This window comes from Capra hircus, chromosome 5, assembly GCF_001704415.2.
Source record: "Capra hircus breed San Clemente chromosome 5, ASM170441v1, whole genome shotgun sequence".
Lineage (NCBI taxonomy): Eukaryota > Metazoa > Chordata > Mammalia > Artiodactyla > Bovidae > Capra > Capra hircus.
This window is the reverse complement of record NC_030812.1, coordinates 44,481,546-44,498,706: the sequence shown is the minus strand read 5'-3', so window position 1 is coordinate 44,498,706 and position 17,161 is coordinate 44,481,546. Positions and strand designations below refer to the sequence as shown.

The window sequence follows — 17,161 nt, the reverse complement described above, 5'->3', positions numbered from 1 at the left end:
ATCAAGTGGTGGTGGCCTAATTCCTTGAAATCCTCCTGCCTTCCCCAAAATAGTCGAAATAATTCTTCCACTTGTTAGCCTATGAAATTACTGCTGCTGATTAGTTACTAAATCATGTCTGAATCTTTTGGGACCTCATAGACTATAGCTCTACAGGCTCCTCTGTCCATGGATTCTCCAGGCAAGAATACTGGAGTGGGTTGCCATTTCCTTCTCCATGGTATCTTCCTGACCCAGGGACAGAACCCACGTCTCCTGCTTGGCAAGCAGACTCTTTACTCTGAGCCATCTGGAAAGCCCCGGTCTATGAAATTACCCAGCCCATAGGAATCATTCCTTATTTCTGGGCTTGCTGTTGCCTTTTGAATGAGGCACTTTTAATTTTTAATTTTTTGATGTGGACCATTTTTAAAGTCTTTATTGAATTTGTTACAATGTTGCTTCTGTTGTTTATGTTCTGGGTTTTTGTTGTTGTTGTTGTTTTGGCTCAGAGGCATGTGGGATCTCAGCTCCCGGACCAGGGATGAAAACTACACCCATTTCAGTGGAAGGAAAAGTCTTAACAATTGGACCTCCAGGGTAGTTTCCTGGTACACTTTTTACACAAATGTTCCCTCTTTACATATGAACTGAACCTTGGAGGTAATTCTTTGCTCCAAACTGCTCTTCCGTTTTACTGTGTGCCTTATGGTCAATCACCGCAAATACATTTTACAATAAAACACTTTACAATTCATTTGCCAGGGGACACATGGCAAGAACCTGAAACAGGCTCCTACTTTGAATAAACCTGATTCCAGTACTGACAAAAAAACATTAAGGCCACATTTCATTTTCCATTAAGAGACAAGTACTCTTTTATACAAGAAAAATTAGAATACGGAAAAAAAAAAGAGGGTACTAGGGTGAGACTCAAATAGTTATTGATGGAGGAGAAAATTAACATTTCGATGACTACTATGTGCGATGCACCTTTGACATCTCGTTTTAATCCTCCCAAGAACTCTGTGATGAACGCGTTATCTCCATTTTACAGGCAAGGAATCTGCAGCGCCGGGGTTTCTAACCTAGATGGAGCTCAACGCCACGTTTTTTCAAAACCCCACGCTGTCTCAGCAGGAATTAGGTATGAAGAAGTCCTCCTAGAACGACATTTCCCAGGATTAGGGTGGAATATATCAACAAATGCCTAAGGAAAACGTAAACTTATTCCTTTAGGGCTAGAATATACAGCTTTTTGACTAATGCACTTTGAAATAGAGGGCGATACCAACACCTTTTACACTTTTTAAGACAGGTGATCATTTTCTCCTTAATAGGGAAATATACCAAGTAAAGGATAATTACCTACTATGGAAAACAGTTTCAAAGACTGTAAGGGGTTTACACTTCAGCTCAAACAAGGTGAGTACAGTCAGAGATATAAGAACCTCCAAGATGTAGAGCAGAGCCAGCACGTCTGAATTCAACGACCAGGGTGTTTCCCATAGAGTATGAGGAAATGGCTTCACGTTTTTCTATACCATCAATATACATCAGGACCTCTAGCAGGACACCGGCGCCTGGACCACGCCCACAAATGTCAGTCAAGCAAAGTGGCGGCCGCGCAGCACGGATAAACGATCAGGCCCCGCCTCCTACCCCACTTCTACCCGGCCCCTGGTCCGGCCCTGCCCAGCCCGGAGCCGTTAATCGCCGACACAACTTTGCGCCTGCGCAGGCCGAAAGTGCGGCTTTGTGCATGCGCCTAGAGGGAAAGTTGGTTCTTTTCCGCTTCCACCCCTCGCGATAACATGAGAACTTGCTTCCGGGTCGAAGGGTTTACTTCTGGTGAGCGGGTAGGCTGAAACGCGGTGGCTAAACTGGAGTTGAGTTTGCAAAGTTCTCGGTGTAGAAGGCTGTCGCCATGGACAGGTAAGTTCTGGTGGTGAAGGCTGAAGTCGATCACTTTCCTCTCCAGCGTGTTGGAGGAATGAGACAGGTGAAACCCGACTCAGAGGAAGCAGACGAGGGCCTGGGTGCTGATTCTAGGCATCCTTTTCCGGCTGGAAGACTGCAGCTAAGGGAGAAAGGCCGCTTGGGCCGGGGACGGATATGGTCCTTGCCAAGATCCTTGAATAACTCATCTTTATGTAGGGGCCTGATGAGTTATTCAGTCCTATGAAGGTAGCTACTGTGATCCTCTTTTCATACATAGCATTGAGGCTAAAAGAGGTTAAGGAACTTGATCCGTTAGGAAGCTAACAAAGGAAGCTAAGAACCAAGTTGCCAACCTGGATATGTGTTTCTAGATTCTAGGGGGCTGTTTGATGAGTAAGTATTCACCAGATAGACCAAAGAGGTGAATGTAGGCCTCTGAAAAGAATGCCTACAAAGGTATAAAGGTGTAAGGATATGAAAGTGTAGCTTAATGGTCACATGCAGTGTGTGTTTGTATGAAAGTGATGTTTGTGGCTGAACTGGTAAGCTGGGGTCAGATTATAAAAGCCATGGTAGGAAATTTGGACTTGATTCTGTAGGCCAGAGATATCTATCTGAAGATTTCAAGTGGAGGAAATGCACATTAGATTCTTAAGATACAGGCCTCATAATACACACAATTTGTTTTCTAGACTTTGGGCTGAGAATGTCTGTGACTATAATAGTGCTGAGACAGGCGACACCCTTAGTGTACTCTGGGAAGAAAAGCTTGAAGGATCATTTCTTTCCAATTTATTAGATTTATTTTTTATTTAGTTTCCCAAGTCACCAGCTTAGAAGTATCCATGGTTTGAAGTACTTTGGAGACTGCAGACATCCTTTTAAGAGTTCCTTCAACTTTAGGAACCTCCTCAATCCAACGAAGAAAGGTTTATCTTCACGAAGCAATTATTTAAAGCAGTGTTAGAATATAGATTTAGATTCCGAGTGTTAAAATAATTCCAGAGGAGGAAAAAATTAACAAGTAAGTCAGAGGAGACTTTATGCGGGTAAAATTTGAGCAGGACTTTGAGAAATAAGCCGGATTTGGAATCAGAGAAGTATTAGCAACAAAAAAAGACTTGGCAGTTGCGATGATCTATGCCTTCACTGACTTAGGATCCTTTGCTTCAGTCATAATGATAGAAGTTTTTTGCAAATGCTCCTTTCTCATTTCATTCATGTGAATTTGATTATTGCCATTTTAGGAGTGGCTTTGGAGAGATGTCATCTCCCGTGATCCGGGAGGCAGAGGTGACTCGGACTGCACGCAAACAGAGTGCCCAAAAAAGAGCTTTAAGTATCCTTTGCATTTTAAGCATCATTATAAAAATTGTAACATGTTTGGAATTAGCATTATAGACTTCATAGTGATATTAAACACTAGCTGCAATAAAATACTGTGGAAATTAATTTTTTTTAACTCTTCAGATGTGTTATTTGGTAAATATGCTGAAATTCAGTGAGATTCATATTTCCTTGAAAATAAGGATGTTCCATTTTACTGCTAACTATCATATTGTGGTTAGCTTTTGCTGAGATTAGATTTTCTTTATTATTTGAGTTCTAAGAACTCTTAGTTCAGTGTATGGTAACCTAAGACTTGAGCACTTAGTTCAAGACTGTAGTAACTGATAACTAGAATTTAAAGGGGAAAGGGAATTATTTACTCTTCGCATAGAAAATATGGTAGCTATAAAATACCTTGTCCTTGAAAAACATATTCCCATATTTTGTATAGTGTAAATATGGTTCATGCTGGGAGGGATTTGGGGCAGGAGGAGAAGGGGATGACAGAGGATGAGCTGGCTGGATAGCATCACCAACTCTATGGACATGAGTTTGGATAAACTCCAGGAGTTGGTGATGGACAGGGAGGCCTGGCATGCTGCGATTCATGGGGTCGCAAAGAGTCAGACACGACTGAGTGACTGAACTGAACTGAAATATGGTTCATTCTAACTTTAGTGATGTTTTTTTCTATACGAAAAACTTTCTTTAACGTTTCCTGTAGTTCGCGCAGCCCAAGATGAAATTTTTTCTAATACCACTCCAAGAAACCAGGTTATGCCCCGAACTCCGAGCTCATTTCGACAACCTTGTAAGATTTTTTTGCTTTTAAAGCATTTAATAATGATAATAGTAATAGCAGCTAATACTGTAATATTATTATATTTTATAAGTTATTTTTAATTAAGAGCAAATAATAGGGATTGCACTTGCTATTTGTTGAACTCTTACCATGTGTAAGGCTTTACATAATTGCATAATATCTGTGAAGTAGACATTGTCTCTATTTTGCCAAATCTGAACATGAGAACTAGAGAAGTTGATTAATGCAGATAAAATGTAAGTAATGGAACCAAAATTCAAATCATAATCTGCTTACTTCAGAGTCCATGTCCTTTATACTATAGTGTGCTTTATAAAATTAGAATTTGATAAATTCATGAACTCATGAGTGTCTTTTTTTTTTTTTAATGTTCAGTTACGTTATAATGACAGCATTTCTGTTTGCAGTAAAATTTTTTTGGTGGGCTCAGTAGTACCAAAAGTTCGTATTTAGAAAAATAAGTTAAATCTTGATATTATAGAAATGTTAATATGAAAGTATATTTGGTTAGAATCTAAATAATTGAAAAGTGAAAATTGTTCGTTTTTATTTGCTTGTTTCATTTTCATGATCAATGCTCATGCACTTCGAATTCTTTTTACTAATTTCTTGCTTGTAGTTACTCCACCAAGCCGGAGCTTACTGAGGCAACCAGATGTATCCTGCATTCTTGGAACTGGAGGGAGGTCTCCCCGGCTTACACAGTCTTCAGGGTTCTTGGGAAATCTGTCTATGGTATGTAGAAAAATGGGGCTGAAATTTTCTCCCTTTTTTTAAGTATGGCATGATATTTAGCTAAAAAACTTTTAATGAGAATTAAAGTCTTATACATAATTAAAGTAACTCAGTTATGTAGGTTGAAATCATTTTTTGGTTAGACTTCCAGAAAACTGAGACCCATAAGCATCTCACATCATAGGTGGAAACTGTGACACCAGCAGCAGTTAGATGCAGATAAAATGTATTAATCTGACAGTTTACTGATCAGAATAAATAAATTCTGATTGGTTGCTTGTGGCTGTAAAAACTCAACCCTGTTTTGAAGCATAGAAGAGGAGGCCAAGAGTAAGCAATGAAGACTGTCATAAGGAAGAAAAACAAAGCATTAAAGGAGAGAAAAGAGAAAATTTGAGGAAAAGTAAGTGAGACACTCTTCAGGAATCATTATGATACAGTATTTAAAATAACAAAAGAAATGTCATATAGATTGTGATGCAGAATGACCTGATCTGGGTGCTTAAAATACCCTATAGAGAAAGAAAGAATTGTGACTAACTGAGACGATGAAAACGGAAGAGTTTTGTTGGACTAGTAGAATGTTATGGCTCATTTAGTTCCAAGAACAAGATGAAAAGGGCTCTTTATTTGGCTCTGTGGTTATTGAAAAAACAGAGAGAGTTTTATACACACCAGAAATGGCTCTGTGGTTATTGAAAAAACAGTTTTACACACACCAGAAATTGTCTAAATTATGTGTTTTCAAAGGAATGGTTTTGCATATTAAACCTCTCCTTGTCTTAGAAGGTTAAATCAATCTTTGAAATATTTTAGAGTGTTAGTATCTTAACAGTGATTTAGTCATTGAACAGTTTTATTCTGGTTATGAAGCTGGTTTATTTTGGCAACGTTTATTCTCATTCTACTTAAAAACATGAGTGAATTGACTGCTTCTAGGTTTCAACATAAGATGATGACTTTTATTATTTAGTGCTTCAGAACTGCAAGTTTAATAGTAAAATTATTACTCTTCTAAAGGCCAGGCCACCTCATGCGAAGAGTTGACTCATTGGAAAAGACTCTGATGCTGGGAGGGATTGGGGGCAGGAGGAGAAGGGGACTACAGAGGATGAGATGGCTGGATGGCATTACCGACTCGATGGACATGAGTTTGAGTGAACTCCAGGAGTTGGTGATGGACAGGGAGGCCTGGCGTGCTGCGATTCATGGGGTCGCAAAGAGTCGGACGTGACTGCGTGACTGAACTGAACTGAACTGAAAGGCCAGGATAGAGTAAATATGTATTGATTATCACAGAATGTTTGGAAGTTACTTTGTAGTGAAAAATGTTTTCTTGATCTTGTTTTGCCAATTTTAGTATCAGTTATGAGAGGTGGTTGAAGGAAGTACAATTGTTTGTTACCTTGGTTGAGTTTAAGTACACCATGTGTCTACCTACAAAACATTTTTATGAATGCAGACTATCACTACTGTGTAAGATTTTCAGTTTGATCTGGGTGCTGATGATGAGTACCCAGAGGAAATCGGTCTTGTGGTAGCTGACGCTAAACTCTCCTCAGCCCATAGTTACTATCTCATTAATATATAGGGTCCCAGCACCCATCTTTAGCATTTTCCCTTGGGGAGACTAATTTAAAGGTACATTTTTATTGTTGCTCATGCCTGGATTTTTTAACACATTGCATTTGCTTGGTATGTCTCAAGTACTTAAATCTGTTAAGTTTCTAAATCATCCTTTTTTTCAATACCATTTATTTGTTTAAGAAACTGAGTCATTCATCCCATAATATTTCCCAAAATTAAAAAATTGATTTAAAGTAGTCCTAGAGAGTAAAATTCATGAACAGAGGAGTCTGGTGGGCTACAGTCTATGGAGTCATGAAGAATTGGACACAACTGAGTGACTAACACTTTCACTAGAGCATAAAAGAATGGAGTAGTGCAAAGAAGAAAACACAGCCATAATATCCTTAACAAAATAATCATGTGGCCATCTTTTAAAAGTGAAAAACACATACGTTTTTTAAAAAAATGTTAATAGTATTAAAGTCTTTATTCACTCAGTGCCAATAACTACATTACTCTTCTGTATCTCCTTTGTCTTTTAGGTGACTAACCTGGATGACAGTAACTGGGCCACTGCTTTCTCATCACAGCGTGCAGGGCTGTTCACAAACGCAGAGCCCCACAGTGTAACAGAGGACGTTACTCTCAGTGCTGTAATGTTACGAGAGGATGATCCTGGAGAAGCTGGTAAAATAGCTTTGGTCTTTGTTTGTAACACAGTAGTTTGTCATTTAACATCAAGGAAATCATCTCCTATTCCTGAATATTTAAAAATATTTTTTGTTGTGCTTATTAGTTACGGTAATGGCTGTGCCACTTGATGATAATGGGTTAGCCAAATTTGTTTGGGTTTTTCAGTGAAATTTTTGGCCAACCCAGTAGTAACTCTAGAAGGTTGAGAACCTCACCTTAGTTCTCAGTTGGAGCAGCATCCTGCCATTTAATCTTTTCAGTGTAAATAGCTCCCTGTTAGGTTATTAGACTAGTCGCTAATGCTTTTATTCTTTCCAAACTTGTGCTATTGAGAGAGCTTCTCTTTTTGTTTAATTTTTATCTGACATTGTTGACATGTTTTGTTTTGGCCTGAATGCTAATGCTGTTTCTTCAAATAGTGTTGTGACCATTCTGACTTTAGGCTGGTTATTACCATTCCCTTTTGGAAAAAAGCATTTGCTTTTAGTGTGTTTATACCTGCACATTATGACATAGATTCTTCGTTAATTTATCATTATAGACTAGCATATATGAGTGCTAGTCAGTATTCTTACCACTGTATGCACGTTCGGAGAAGGCAGTAGCACCCCACTCCAGTACTTTTGTCTGGAAAATGCCGTGGACGGAGGAGCCTGGTGCTTGAGTCCCTGGGGTCTCTGCGAGTTGGACACGACTGAGCGGCTTTGCTTTCACTTTTCACTTTCATCATTGAAGAAGGAAATGGCAACCCACTCCAGTGTTCTTGCCTGGAGAATCCCAGAGACGGGGGAGCCTGGTGGGCTGCCGTCTATGGGATCGCACAGAGTCGGACACGACTGAAGTGACCTAGCGGTAGCAGCAGGATGCACATTAACGCATTTCATGGTCCATTAAATAAATACAATAACTGTTTCATTTTTGTGGAAAGGAAACAGCTGCTCAGATATATTAAGTAACCTGTTTGAGCTTACCTGGCTAAGAAGTGATGGCACCAGGATTTAAAACTGAGTAGTTTGATTTCAGCACCCTTCTCTTAACAATGTAGTGACTACTACTTCTTTGTAGTATATGCCAGTGATAAGCATTCAAATATTGAGTAATTCAAAAATGCTTTGTACTTAATATATAAAATATAAGAATTTCATGTTTAGTATGAACCATGGCTGAGGCCTTAGATATACAATATTATAGTAGGGTGTATATATTTTCCCTGAATAAAGCATGTCATTTTAGGATATGCTATAACTTTCCCAATTACTTTGTTATGGTGTACTTAAAATATAATTCAGGTGTTTTAAAATTTGGCTCATGTTTTTGTAGTAATTGTTGACAGACTAATAAACTAATATATCTTTGGAATCTTAAAAGACTTATAGGTGACAGAAGACTAAATAGATAAGTTGGACTACATCAAAATATGGGTCAGAAAATACTGTCAATAGAGTGAAAAGGCCACAGAATGTCAGAATATATTTGCAAGTCAAAAAATTAATATTCAGTATATAAAAAGAACTACAACTCAACAGTAGCAGAAGACAATCCAACTAAAAAGTGGACAGATAACGTGTATAGATATTTCTCCAAAGAAGATACAGAAGTAGCTATTATGCACATGAAAATTTGCTCAGTATAGCTCAAGTGGTAAAGAGTGCAGTGCATGAGATGGAGATTCAGCCCCTGAGTCGGGAAGGTGCCCTAAAGAAGGAAATGGCAACCCACTCCAGTATTCTTACCTGGGAAATCCCATGGACAGAGGAGCCTGGTGGGCTGTAGTCTAGGGAATCACAAAGAGTTGGACACAACTGAACACTGGATGGATGTAGTAATCATTAAGGAAATGCAAATCAAAACTACAATGAGACAGCACCTCACACCCATTAAGATGGCTACTCTCAAAAACAAACGAACAAAAACCCAAATAAACAGGAAATGGTAAATGTTGGCAAGAATATGGGAAAATTGGAACTCTTGTGTGTTGGTGGTGGGAATGTGAAATGGTACAGTACTGTGGCAAACAATATGGTCGTTCCTCAAAAAATTAAACATAGAATTACCTTATGGCTTAGCAATTCTACCTCTGGGTATGGGTTTCCCTTGGGGCTCAGCTGGTAAAGAATCCGCTCTCAATACAGGAGACCTGGGTTCGATCCCTGGGTTGGGAAGATCCCCTGGAGAAGGGAAAGGCTCCCCACTCCAGTGTTCTGGCCTGGAGAATTCCATGGACTGTGTAGTCCATGGGGTCACAAAGAGTTGGACACGACCTCTGGGTATATTCCAAAAGAAGTGAAAACCAGATTTTAAAGAGATTTGTATTTCCTCATTCATAGCCCTGTGAACAAAAGATAGGAGGAACCCAAATCCCATTGATGGATAAAGGATAAAATATGATAAATACTTTTTAGTGGGATATAATTCAGACACATGCTACAACATGAATGAACTTTGAGGACTTCATGCCTGATGAAATAAGCCAGTAGCATAGGGACCAAATTTCACTTATATGAGACACCTAGAGTAGTCGAACTCATAGACATAGAAAGTGGAATAATGAAAAAAAAAAAAAAGAAAGTGGAATAATGATTGCAAAGGTCTAGGGACAAGGGAGAATGGAGAGTTACAGTGTTAGGGTTTTTTGTTTTTTTTTTTTTGAAATTGACATTCTGTAAGTTTAAGGTGTATGACTTATTGTTTTGATATACTTGCATATTGCAGTACGATTATTACTGTTAGCTAATGCCTCCATGATACTTTCACATTATATAATTATCATTTCTGTGATAAGAACATTTAAGATCTCATCTCTTAGCAACTTTGAACTGTGTAGTGCAGATTTATTGACTATAACAATGCTGTGTGCATTAGATTTTCAGAATTTATTCATCTGCCCACTGCAAATTTGTACACTGGAACCAACATCTCACAATTCCCTTATCCTCCAGACCCTGGAAACCACTGTTCCAGGCTCTGGTTCTTTGAGTTTGGCTTTTTTAGATTCCTCATGAGTGATATAGTACAGTATTTATCTCTCTGTTAGCTGTTAGATTTATTTTACTTAATGCCTTCAGGGTTTATCCAGGGTCTGTCCTGTTGCAAATAACATCACTTTCTCATGGCTGAAAAATATTCTGGTTTTGTTTGTGTATGTGTTTATGTATGTATTAATATGTTGTTGTTTAGTCGCTAAGTCATGCCCAACTCTTTGTGACCTCATAGACTATAGCCCGCCTGGCTCCTCTGTGCAATTTCCTAGGCAAGAATACTGGAATGGGTTGTCATTTCTTTCTCCAGGGAATTTTCCTGACCTAGGGATCGAATCCACGTCTCCTGCATGAGCAGGCAGATTCTTTACCTCTGAGTCACCAGGGCAGGCCTATATATATATATGTGTGTGTATGTGTGTGTATACACATACAGCCCGCTTTTCTATCTGTTTATCTGGTGATGGATACTTGGGTTGTTTCCCTATCTTGGCTGTGGTGAACAATGCCACATTGAAAATGAGAGTACAGCTGCCTTTTCTTTTTATTTACTCTTTTTTGGTTGCACTGGGTCTTCATTGCTGTGTGCAGGCTTTCTGTAGTTGGCAAGGGAGTTGAGACTACTGTTCATTGCAGTGCACGGGCTGCTCGTTGCAACGCTTCTCTTGTTGTGGAGCACAGGCTGTAGGTACATTGCCTTCAGTAGTTGTGGCCCACGGATTTAGTTGCTCCATGGCATGTGGAATCTTCCCAGACAAGGGATCAACCTGTGTCTCCTTCATTGGCAGACAGATTCCCATCCACTGTACCACTGTATTTATAGGGAAGTTTCTATAGATACCTTTTTGTTAGCCTGTTTTCATTTCCTTTGAATATATACCCAAAAGTGGTATTGCTAGATCATTTGGTAGTTCTATTTTTAATTTTTTAAGAAACCTTCATACTGTTTGCCATAGTGGCTAAACTAATCTACGTTCTCACCAGTAGTGCACAATGTTCCCTTTTCTCTGCATCTTCACCAACACTTGCCATTTCTAGTCTTATTGATTGGTGATACTTGTTCTTACACATGTGTGGTGATATCTCCTTGTGGGTTTGATTTGTGTTTCCCTGCTGATTAGTGTTGTTGAGCATCTTTTCATGTATGTGTTAGCTGTTTGTATGTCATCTTTGGAGAAATGTCTGTTCAGTTCCTCTGCCCATTTTTAAATCGTATTGATTTTTTATGAATTCTTCGTATATTTTGAAGGTTAACTTTTTATCAGATATATGGTTTGCAAATATTTTCTCTCATTCCGTAGGTTGCCAGTTCATTTTGTTGACTGTATCTTTTGCTGTGCAGAGCTTTTTAGTTGATATAGTCCCACTTGTTGATCTTTTGCTTTTGTTGCTTGTGCTTTTGGTGTCATATCCAAAAATTATTCTCAAGACAGGTGTCAGGAAGCTTTTCCCTATGTTTTTTTCTAAGCGTTGTACAGTTTCAAGTTTCATATAATTTTTTTTTTCCTCTCCAAGTGTTGGCTGTGCTTGGTCTTCATTGCTGCTCATGGGCTTTCTCTACTTGTGGGAAGCTGGGGCTGCACTCGCGTTCCGATGCGTGGGCTTCTCATTTCAGTGGCTTTGCTTGTTGCAGAGCATGGGCTCTAGGGCTCAAGGGTTCAATCGTTGCAGCACACGGGCTCCAGAGTGCAGACTCAGTAGCTGTGATGCACAGCCTTAGTTGTCCCGAGGCGTGGATTTTTCCCGGACCAGGGATTGAATCCCTATCCCCTCCATTGGCAGGCAGATGCTTAACCACTTGACCACCCGGAAAGTCATCATTTAAGTCTTTAATCCATTTCAAGTTCAGTTTTATGAGTTGTGAGATAGGGATCCAGTTTTGGTTTTCTGCATGTGATTTTCCAGTTTCCTTGGCACTGTTTATTTAAAGAAACTGTTCTTTCTCCATTCAGTATTCATGGCTCCCTTGTCAAATATTTCTTGACTATATATGTAGGAGTTTATTTCTGGATTCTTTATTCTATTCCATTGATTTCTGTGTCTGTGTTTATGCCAGTACTGTTTTGAATACTAGCCTTTGTTGTATAATGTGATATCAGGAAGTGTGATGCCTCCAGCTTTGTTCTTTCTCAGAATTGCCTTGGCTCTCTGGGGTTTTAGATTTGCAAAAAGCAAAGAGTTCTGTGGTCGGATGGTGGTTATTGTGGCACAGCTCTGTGAATGTACTTTCTGCCACTGAACACTTAAAAATGGTTAAAATTATAAATTTAGTTATGTGTATTTTACCACAATTATGTATTTTTAAAAACGCAGTAGTTTCAAGAAAGATTTAGAGCTATGTTTAAGTTTTCAAACAAACAGAATGACTTGGAAGTATGTCACTTAATTTGTCTGTTCCTCTTCTGTTTATTGTGTTCTAGCATCCATGAGTATGTTTTCTGATTTCCTGCAATCGTTCTTGAAACACTCTTCAACTACTGTTTTTGACCTTGTAGAAGAGTATGAGAACATTTGTAGTAGTCAGGTAAGTTGTTTCACTTCATTGTTGGTCAGACTTCAGTAATCAAGTTTTTTCTGAACTTAGCTTGTGAATTTCCTTCCTGTATTTAAGGAGGATGTCTTAGAGATAGATAGAAAGTCTGCCAGAGCAGATCTACTTTTTACACATTGAGAATCTTATAGTATTTCTTTTAAGGATTTTGCAACTTTGACAAAGGAAAACCCAAAGTATACCAAGAACTTAAAACTCAACCATAAGAAAATGAACAACCAATTAAAAAATGGACAAAACATATAAACAGACACCTCATCAAAGAAGATCTGCAGATGGCAAATAAGTGTATGGAAAGACATTAAATATCAGCACAACGTTGCACATCAACTCTACTCCAATATAAAGTGAAGATTGAAAAAAATTTTTTTAAATATATCATGTGTCATTAGGGAGTTGCAAATTAAAACAAGATGCTACTATACACCTGTTAGAATAACCAAAATCTGAAACACTAACAAAACCAAATGCTGACAAAGATGTGTAACATGAATTCTCATTTATTATTTTTAGGGATGCAAAATGATAGCACTTTGGACCATAATCTCTCAGTTTCTTAGAAAAGTAAACATACTCTTGCCATATAATCCAACAATCATACTCTTTGATATTTACCCCAAAGATTAAAAAAATTTATGTCCACATAAAAGCTTATGCATAGATGTTTATAGTAGCTTTATTCATAGTAACCTGAATTTGGAAGCAATCAAGATGTCCTTTAGTAAGAGAATGGGTAAGTCAACTGTGGTTCATCCAGTCTGTGGAATATTACACAGCCCTTAAAAGTAATGAACTATCAAGCCATAAAGAGTTGAGGATGGACCCTGAATGTATATCACTAAGTGAAAGAAGCCGATATGCAAAGGTACATGTGGCATGATTCCAACTGTATGATATGTTGGAAAAGGGAAAACTTAAAGAGAATAAAAAGATCAGCAGTCGCCAGAGTTCAAGGAGAGATAAGGATAAAAAGTGAAGCACAGTAGAGTTTTAGGGGAGTGATATTTAAGAAGTAGAAGTAGGATTTGTAGGAGATGGTAACCCATTCCAGTATTCTTGCCTGGAAAATTCCAGGGATGGAGGAGCCTGGTGGGCTACAGTCCACTGGGTTGCAAAGAGTTGTACGAGACTGAGCAGATTATAATGATATTATATGATGGGTACATCGTTATACATTTGTCAAAACCCATAGAATGTACAGCACCAAGAGTGAACCCTTCTGTAAATTATGGACATTGGGTAGTAATGACATGTCAGTGTAGTTTCATTGATTGTAACAGATGTACCACTCAGGTACTAGATACTGATAGTGGGGGGAAAGAGTGTGTACATATGGGGCAGAAAGTAATGAGAACTCGCCATACTTTATTCAGTTTTGCTGTGAATCTAAAACTGCTCAGAAAGTTGTCTGTTTTAAAGAAAAGGAAAACAGCTTCAAGAATAATTAAAATAATAGTAATAGCCAACCTTTTTTGAGCATTTAAATCAAGAAACACCTGGAGTAACAGGCAAATTTGATCTTGGAGTACAGAATGAAGCAGGGCAAAGGCTAATAGAGTTTTGCCAAGAGAATGCACTGGTCATAGCAAACACCCTCTTTCAACAACACAAGAGAAGACTCTACACATGGACATCACCAAATGGTCAACACCGAAATCAGATTGATTATATTCTTTGCAGCCAAAGATGGAGAAGCTGTATACAGTCAGCAAAAACAAGACCAGGAGTTGACTGTGGCAGATCATGAACTCATTATTGCCAAATTCAGACTTAAATTGAAGGAAGTAGGGGAAACCACTAGACCATTCACATATGACCTGAATCAAACCCCTTATGATTATACAGTGGAAGTGACAAATAGATTTAAGGGACTAGAGCTGATAGAGTGCCTGATGAACTAAGGACAGAGGTTCGTGACATTGTGTAGGAGACAGGGATCAAGACCATCCCCAAGAAAAAGAAATGCAAAAAAGCAAAATGGCTATCTGAGAAGGCCTTACAAATAGCTATGAGAAGAGAAGCCAAAAGCAAAGGAGAAAAGGAAAGATATAACCATCTAAATGGGTTCCAAAGCTGAGTTCCAAAGAAGAGCAAGGAGAGATACGAAAGCCTTCCTCAGTGATCAATGCAAAGAAATAGAGGAAAACAATAAAATGGGAAAGACTAGAGATCTCTTCAAGAAAATTAGAGATACCAAAGGAACATTTCATGCAAAGATGAGCACAATAATGGACAGAAATGGTATGGACCTAACAGAAACAAGATATTAAGAGGTGGCAGGAATACACCAAAGAACTGTACAAAAAAGATCTTCATGACCCAAATAATCACAAAGGTGTGATCACTCATCTAGAGCCAGACATCCTGGAATGTGAAGTCAAGTGGGCCGTAGGAAACATCACTACGACCATAGCTCGTGGAGGTGATGGAATTCCAGTTGAGCTATTTCAAATCCTGAAAGATGATGCTGTGGAAGTGCTGCTCTCAATATGCCAGCAAGTTTGGAAAACTCAGCAGTGGCCACAGGACTGGAAAAGGTCAGTGTTCATTCCAATCCCAAAGAAAGGCAATGCCAAAGAATGCTCAAACTACCACACAATTGCACTCATCTCACATGCTAGTAAAGTAATGCTCAAAATTCTCCAAGCCAGGCTTCAGTAGTACGTGAACCGTGAACTTCAAGATATTCAAGCTGGTTTTAGAAAAGGCAGAGGAACCAGAGATCAAATTGCCAACATCCGTTGGATCATCGAAAAAGCAAGAGAGTTCCAGAAAAACTGCTTTATTGACTATTCCAAAGCCTTTGACTGTGCGGATCACAACAAACTGGAAAAGTCTTCAAGAGATGGGAATACCAGATCACCTGACCTACCTCTTGAGAAATCTGTATGCAGGTCAGGAAGCAACATTTAGAACTGGACATGGAACAACAGACTGGTTCCAAATAGGAAAAAGAATCTTAGGAAAAGACTGGTACAAAAGTCTTTGTACCAGTAGGAGAATTTTTCTTAATTTTTTTTATATGGTATAAGTTTTTCAGATAATTTGAAAGTATCTTATTTTTAATGTTCATTCTGCTCTGTTGGTTCATGACATATGATTTTACCAAGCATAGGTTAGATATAGCTATCTTCTGGGTTGATCTACAGGGAGAAAAATGTACTCATGGCTGTTACTGTTGAATCTGAAATCTACAGTATGTTAAACTTTTACATACACACTCACCTAGACACACCTTACTTCAAAGTAAGGCCCTTTCTAGTGGGAATGTTATATTACATTTAATTTAAAAAGGCAATAGACAGGAAAAATTTGTAATGTAAATTTGTACTTTTGGCACTATGTACTTGAAGAATACAAAATTGTGACTCAGAATTACAGAAAACCTTTTTACATTTGTGTCTTTAATTCAGGTAAATATATTGAATAAAATAGTGAGCCGAGCAACACCTGGACTTCAGAAGTTTTCAAAAACAGCCAGTATGCTGTGGCTTCTTCAACAGGAGATGGTCACATGGAGGCTGCTGGCTTCTTTGTATAGGTAAAGTTGTGTAGGACTCAGAAATAAACTGGCGATTAACTTAGAAGTTAGAATGAGGTGTGTTTGGAAATAGGTTCTGCCATTTTATGATGCTTATCATGTCTAATGCCTTTAGTTGTCAGAGGTGAGTTAGGAGGAAAGAGGGGAATATTAAATCATAAAGTTGGTAACTACCACGAATTGGATATTTGTAAAGATTTAAGGAAAGTGTTAAAAACACAGCAATATTTAGAAGAAGATAGATTAAGGAAGAAAGTGGCAGATACACTTAATATAATGTAGAAGTCTGAGAGAAGTTAACCAAATTTTTCTTAGATGCTCCTTGGTTTAGGCTCTCATTCTGTTGCTTTCTCATCCCAGTGAGAATACCTCAAGAGAAAATCGTATTTTTTCATTTTGGCCATGTAAAAACGTTACATTGAAAAGTTAAGTTTATGCATTAGTAGGTGGCCATCAAAGACTTTGTATTGTGTTTATTTTTAGTAAATACTATTTTTGTCAATGTTAGAGTCAGAAGGCATTTACTACTTGATTCTTGTTTTTAAAGCATGTTGGCTAAGTTACCCCAGATGGAATGCAGGTTTGTGCGTGTATTAGCTTAATGGTGATTTCATTTACTCTTGTGAAATAAGGCTTTTTCAGTTTGTGTTGTTTTTCCCCAGAGACCGAATACAGTCTGCATTAGAAGATGAAAGTATGTTTGCAATTACTGTAAGTTTTATATTGTTTTTTCCTTTATAAATGCTTAAAAATTTAAATGGTTTTTATAGTAGAATTTGATTTTTAACCCTCCATCTAGAGTTTCTCCATTTTTAAAATTTTACAAGTAAATAAAAGATACAGTAAGCAAAACTGATATACACTGTAGAGTGAAAGGTGTAAGTTCTGTTTTATCCTTCGTACTGTTCAGTCTAACAATTTAGTATGTATCCTACCAGACATTTTCTTTGCATCTGTACATATATATACACAGAAGTTTCATGGGTGTTTTTTTAAGATCAAGTTGAGAATGTCTTTTTGAA

General features: G+C 38.1%; 1 protein-coding gene across 2 annotated transcripts in view; it reads left to right on the top strand.

Moving 5' to 3' along the window:
• Nucleotides 1,792–17,161, top strand: part of NUP107 (nucleoporin 107) — a 47,533-nt gene continuing 32,163 nt past the window's right edge. The window contains exons 1-8 of one of the 2 annotated variants that reach the window (XM_005680201.3): nucleotides 1,792–1,914; nucleotides 3,168–3,259; nucleotides 3,974–4,060; nucleotides 4,692–4,807; nucleotides 6,919–7,063; nucleotides 12,468–12,571; nucleotides 16,012–16,139; nucleotides 16,802–16,850. In XM_005680201.3, coding sequence (XP_005680258.1) covers nucleotides 1,907–1,914; nucleotides 3,168–3,259; nucleotides 3,974–4,060; nucleotides 4,692–4,807; nucleotides 6,919–7,063; nucleotides 12,468–12,571; nucleotides 16,012–16,139; nucleotides 16,802–16,850 — 729 coding nt within the window. In that variant the 5' untranslated portion in view covers nucleotides 1,792–1,906. Of the gene's footprint in view, nucleotides 1,915–3,167; nucleotides 3,260–3,973; nucleotides 4,062–4,664; nucleotides 4,808–6,918; nucleotides 7,064–12,467; nucleotides 12,572–16,011; nucleotides 16,140–16,801; nucleotides 16,851–17,161 lie in introns of those variants that run through there. The other variant, XM_018047971.1, reaches the window with a different exon arrangement.